Source organism: Glandiceps talaboti, chromosome 2 (assembly GCF_964340395.1).
Source record: "Glandiceps talaboti chromosome 2, keGlaTala1.1, whole genome shotgun sequence".
NCBI lineage: Eukaryota > Metazoa > Hemichordata > Enteropneusta > Spengelidae > Glandiceps > Glandiceps talaboti.
In genome coordinates this window covers 23,921,981-23,928,743 of record NC_135550.1, presented here as the reverse complement: position 1 = coordinate 23,928,743, position 6,763 = coordinate 23,921,981, and the positions used below count along the sequence as shown (strand labels likewise).

At 34.9% G+C, this 6,763-nt stretch overlaps 1 protein-coding gene across 1 annotated transcript; it reads left to right on the top strand.

The window, feature by feature from the left end:
• Positions 1-3,817: 3,817 nt before the first annotated feature.
• LOC144445816 (somatostatin receptor type 4-like) lies at positions 3,818-4,909 on the top strand. Its single transcript, XM_078135459.1, has one exon. The coding sequence runs from the start codon at positions 3,818-3,820 to the stop codon at positions 4,907-4,909; it is 1,092 nt and encodes a 363-aa protein (XP_077991585.1).
• Positions 4,910-6,763: the final 1,854 nt, after the last annotated feature.

Below are 6,763 nucleotides of genomic sequence, written 5' to 3'. Positions count from 1 at the left end.
CACTAAATTGGGTGTGACATAGACCCATTGGATTCATCACGTCGCGAAAGCCGTATACAATTTAACAAGCAAGCCAATCAATATAGATTCTATGGGATAGTGGATTTTCCATCATAAAAAAGCACCAAATTTAGCATTTATTAAGAGTTCGAGCTGGTCATCGCTACAATATATTTACCAAAATACAGTAACTTTCAACACATCGATAAAGCAATTGTGTATTATGCGATTTAAGGTTTTGGAACACCTAAGTTCAACCTTAGATGTCTACAGGCTGATGGAATACTCATTAGTCAGTATAAGTTCTTAAAACTTTGTGATGAATGTGGCAGGGATCGATAACTGCTGAAGTCAAGGTGACCATTCACTGTGTTATTTCAGCAATATTATCTGCGACATTCATAAATTGCATGCATGTTTGTATTACAAGAAATCTTAGCAACTTGTTCCATTTAAATGTCATTACCAATAAGTAGGTAGGAATAAAACATTTTAACAACACAAGCCTGAAAGCAATTTGTTCTGCCATTCATAAATGCATGCAAGCTCGAGATTGATACACTGAATTTATGATTTACCCGAAGGCAAGGCTATGGACCATTTATTGTCTGCAATTCATATGTCTAACATTAGGTAGGTTGATAAATATGGATTGGATGTATCGAACAAATAAAAAAACAGACGTACACCTACACTGTAGCGTTTTCCATGGAAGCAATTCAACAAATGTTATGCTTGAATAAAATATGTCCTAAAACGTTGTCCTAAATAAACATGACTAGATTATATACTTTATATAGATAGATAGATAGATAGATAGATAGATAGATAGATAGATAGATAGATAGATAGATATAGATAGATAGATAGATAGATAGATAGGTAGATATATAGATAGATAGATAACTCTTCGTTTTCTCGTATTTCCGACAACAACCCTCCTACGTTCGTACTGTATGTAATCCGCCACTTGTTACCACCTGTAACACTATTGTGCATATTGTTTCCTGTAAGATCAATGAATGACATTTATTGATAATGCTGATAGCATAATACTATTGATGGGAAAGGATGTGAAGTCTGGTATGAAAAAGTAGCAAAGGGTTTTCTTATTTCTAATTTGGATGGAACATGGACCACACAATGTATAGACATTCTAGTTTCTACCAATCCTGATTCACCATACGTGTAGAGTGAAATACGCGTATTTTTATCATTTCATATTTTGATTACTGTGTTGAGAATACACACGTTTGATAGTGATGTATAATGAAAATATAATTTTCAATTCAATTCAACAAAGATCCCGCCGGTAAGTTACGGTTGGTTTCCTGTCTACGGCACATGTTTGTCTTTGTGACATTAATCATATAATTATAAAGTGCACATATTGTAGTAGGTGTTATAAGTAATGATCAAATTGAAACTATTAGCATATTAATAGCGTACCACTAGTGAACGGAAAGTTTGTGTTGTCAATATTAATAAAACTACACATCGCACTAACACAACATGTTCACATATCCATACATAAATGTAATAGCACATCTCCTTTGCCTAATTTGCTTCTATTTAACCATTATTTAAATCTGTGTTTTGCCAAGTCTAATCCAACTTCCATTATTCAAGTTCATTATGATAGCACGCTGTCATGATTCATGAACTTTTAAAAAAAAACATCAGCAATTTTGTAAACCGGAAATTTGGAAAACACCACTTTATTTAAACGTTTGTTTCTATGGTAACTTTGGAGTGGTGTAGCCCACAGACGTAATTTTAATAGTATAGTTTTATGGCTTAAGAAGCCAACACCAAACTCTCAACCTGGTTTCGTACTGCTCGTTATTGTCGCCATGACCAACCACATCTGGACGAATCTGTGAAAACCGACAGTTTCCATACGAACCGCACACGGTGTAAAATAATGTTATAATAGTCGCACCCCCCCCCCCATCCCTCCCGTGCGGCTTTATACCTGGTAATCACCAATTTCCATTATAATAATAGTGTTGTATTTACGAATGTGCCAGACATTTCTGCAAATAGCGATCAAGAGCTTAGTACGACATGATATTAGAAGTATATTGCACATCAGTTTGTTTACAATACGACAATGGAAAGGAAACTAGAAGATCTCTATTTGAAGGCTAGGGAAAGAGCTTCTGGCAAGTAGAGGCATACTTTCTATTCACAATAAGGTGTGCACTGAAATACGGACATTGATTATGAGTAATGTCTACATTTTACCGTTTCAGCTCTTACAGACGATTGGCTTGGGGCGAGAAAATTGCTTTTTAAATCTTTTAGCTTTGTCAAAACAAATCGATTACGGTGAATACATACACAAATACATATTTTCATCACAAACGCTACATGTGTAAACATCCATATTCGGGTCATACACAAAAGAAAGAAGGCACTGCTATTAAAAAGGCTTGTAGAATATTTGTTCTATTTTGCTATTAGACTCTATAATATCGAATTTCCATGTGCATAGTCTTGATTCCTTAGTTATACTCTTGTCCTGATGTTGACGAGATATCGCCTACGTAGCATTAACAAGAGTCAATCGAGTTCCTCGTTACGTCGAACAGTTTGACAGTTAAGTAAGTGCCACCCTAAGCTATTGCTAATTGTATGGCATGCTGCTGCAAATATGGTGTTGTTAACATCCTAAGATGTAAGTAATTTCACAAAGTAGTAGAATCTGTCCTCGAAGTTTGAGGAGTCGTGCAAACATGTATATGTATACATGTGCTCCCTGTGTTTTTCGTTTTGCATTGATACATAATTAATATATATATATATATATATATATATATATATATATATATATATATATATATATATATATATATATATATATATATATATATATATTTTAGCTTTGGCAATATATATATATATATATTATATACATATATATATATGTATATATATATATATATATATATATATATATATATATATATATATATATATATGTGTGTGTGTGTGTGTGTGTGTGTGTGTGTGTGTGTGACGGTACTCTATTAATGGATAGAAATTAGAATGATGTTCTGTTAACAGGGCGAAAGCTAGTCAGATATTTTGGACACCCTTTGAGTTGAGTTCTGTTGAGTCTAGCCAGTTATCATTTGCTTATATATATATGTGTATGTGTGTGTGTGTGTGTGTGTGTGTGTGTGTGTGTGTGTATATATATATATATATATATATATATATATATATATATATATATATATATATATATATATATATACATATATATAATGTGTATATATATATATATATTGGGTATGGCATATGTTCACGTCTGTTTGTCTGTCTGTCTGTCTGTCTGTCTGTTAAATTATGTCTCTGTGTTGATTATTAAAAGTACTCTTAAATTCGTGAGAGCCTTGCAGGGTTGATTTATTTTCTATTTTTAAGTGAAGATGACGCCTTGAAATCTAATGAAAAATAGTATCACGTATATTCTCTCTAAACATACAGTGTCAGGGTAAGAGATGTCCAGGTTTTTGTAAACTCATAGATTGGGTTCAGCTCACCTTTCGTTACTATTAATTGAACGAAATGTTGTGAAGAGTAATAAGTCACTGCAATGACGGTAAGCAGTCCTACTTGTCGATGAAACCATCGTAGCTCCACCCATGTATCATATCATTAACATTCTAAAACGAGATCTAACCGAGTATTTTCCTGTTCTTCTTTGTAGAAGCCGTATTGTACGATGAGCCTCCATATGTAGGATACTGCTTATTACATTGACAGCAACTCTTCTCAGTCACACCATTCTAAAAGTATGTTGCAAGAAATGGTTTACAAAGCTGGGAGTACCGTGGACCTTTTGTTTATGTCGAGAAGACTTCTAACATATGATTACGAGGCGTCGTCGGAAGAGCCTGATGATTCCTTTCAATCGTCTGATAACACCACCTCAACACCGTCTCTTTTGAATGTCATTGTACCACCTGTGTTTTCCATGATATTTGTGATCGGCGTGATAGGTAATACCTTCACTATATATGTTGTTACACGACGAATCAAACTAAAGAGTACTACCAGTGTCTACATTTTGAGTCTAGCATGCGCTGATTTGATATTCGTTCTGGCGTGCCCAATGGTGGCTGTTGACTATCTTATAACAGACTATAAGTTTGGCGAGATTGGTTGCCGTTTGATCTTTGGTATAGACATAATGACGATGTTAACGGGTGTGTTTACTCTGACTGTTATGAGCGCTGATCGATTCTTCGCGGTGGTGTTTCCACTCAAAGCCATGGCATATAGACTAAGAGCAATAGCATCGTATGTAAACATTGCTGTTTGGGTCACCAGCCTTCTCTTTTCGTTGCCAATGATGATCATGGTCAAGGTCAAGGAGGTAAAAGTGGAGGAACCGAATGGTACAACAATTCGTTCATGTCAAACTCTGATGGATGAGCAGTTTGATAAAATCTACAAGACCATTGTGTTTGTCTTTGCCTTTCCTATCCCATTTTTAATCATAACAGTATGTTATGTAACCATCGTGTGTACACTACTCAGTAAAAACGGATCGACAGCCATGGCCGAAACATCCAAGTCACGTCAAACCAAAAAACGTGTGGCCAGAATGGTGTTGGTAATCGTCGTCGTTTTCTTCATCTGTTGGTTACCATTCTGGCTTTTGATAATGTTGAACGTTTATGGCCTCTTACCCTTAACCCAAGAAATCGTTTTTCTAAATTTTGCGTTTGTGTGTCTATCATACAGCAATAGCTGTGCCAATCCCCTCCTTTACACTCTCCTGTCCCATAATGTCCGTCGTAAATTACGTATGCGAGGGAGTTCCACTCTCGCCAGTGATCGAATCAGCGAAGCTAATACAACTCAACTAACTAGAAAGAGCATTCGCTATAAATAGCGTTATCTGAATAAAAAATAGACATTCAGAACTATTACCTCAGATAAATAGATTTACCATGTCGACTAGAACTTAAAGAACAAACATTGAGTCGATCAACATGGCCAACTTCAATCTGTCATCGAACAAGTATATTGGAAGTACATGACTACTAGTTATCATCTGACCTAGCGAGACTGACATGATCGTAAACTCATCACTGGCACAGCAGGCAATACAATTTTCTTGTCTTTTATCTTTCTTCGACTTTTGTTCAAGAGAATTTCAAGTATTTATTTAAAGTGTGTGCACATTATCCATCTAGCACTTATGCAGATAGTAATCAAATATAGATATTCCTTACTTAGATGATATTTCACCACATGAGGTGTTGTTATTAACTAGTAATAATAAACACTACGCATGTAATTCGATAACACAAAGTAGACGAAATCATTACTATGAAAACATTGTTTGTTTGACAAAAAATAAATCTAAAAAAGGAAACTGATAGCGATAAGTAGTTTATGAAACTCCAGATGTTTCCTTGACGTCAGTAGTCAATGTGACAACTTCTACTTTGTAGTTAAAGCAGATTTCTTTTCTTTATCTATAATATTGACACCTGCACATTAAATAGTGTTCATTGTCGATCCCTGACGCACCGTTCTAAAGTAGCCGACAGTGAAAGCTTGTATTGTAATTTTGTATCAGGTAATAATCTGTATGTAAAAAAAACAATATTGTATTTCTGGTATACCAGTTTACATAACCATCATCTGTACTTGTATCATTTTGAAATCTTGATGTGTAAGCTTATTCCTTTTATGTGTGCTAGCATTAGAATTATATAAATGTATTTCAAATACAAACAAAAGCACCATGAAGCCACCCAGTGTTTTATTTATACAGCTTCTGAATCTCAAATGTTCCTTTTTCGTAGAAATCTCAAGTTTATACATTCAAATGGAGAGTTTTTTCTTAAATTACAATAACCCTTTCCGCTTTCCGCACAGTATCTATCAAAGGATTCAGTGGAGGTAAAATCGTGTCACTGTGCAAATATTTGATCGATGTTTCGGCGAATGAGAAACGCTATTGAAATCAGTTATCGATTTCCAAATGACTGAACTGCGACGAAAACGGTAGTATGTAATGAAATACCTTGTTAACGATATTACTACTGATGACAATAAGTGACACATCTATTAATCAACAGAAAGCTTTTAAGAGTAGTTTCAGTGTGAATGTTTTCTAATATTTTTGGATAGTGTGGAAGTCTCGAGAGATAGAGAGTCTCTTGAATATCAATGCCCAGATTAGCAAGTGACACGCATGGTCCTCCGCCTAACTACTTTGATCAGATCTACAAATCCTTTTCTATGAAGCAAAGTTTGACAGATACATTCAATTTTCTAGCGTGCATGCCTTCGATTATCGTGCGCATTGTTTCCCCTAGAATAAGGTTATATTCGCTCAATGACTGCAAGCTCTTCCATAAGTATCTTGTTAGATGTAGATCTAGATCGTGAAACGGTGCAGAGGCAAAATGTGAGCTACACTCCTCAAAAGAATTGTTTTAAAGAACGACAGTTTACAATTAGCTAAAGTCGTATTACATCATGGAGATGTTTCAACTGTTTGGCGACTTGCAATCCATTCAGTGCTACTCATGTACATGCACTTTGGCGCACAAGCTACTTTAGAACTGTTTATGTCCAATTAGTGGTGCATTAACTCAGAATTAGTTTGGACTATATACTAAAATCACAGGTTTAAATTTGTGTTAAAAAGGTTATTTTATGACTTACCTTACGGAAGCGTGTCATTTTGTATTAAAACTTGCTGTTAAACGACAACAAAGTAAAATGACAA

Excerpts from the sequence above, each read along its gene's own strand:
- LOC144445816 (XM_078135459.1), top strand. The coding sequence starts at position 3,818 with ATGGTTTACAAAGCTGGGAGTACCGTGGACCTTTTGTTTATGTCGAGA.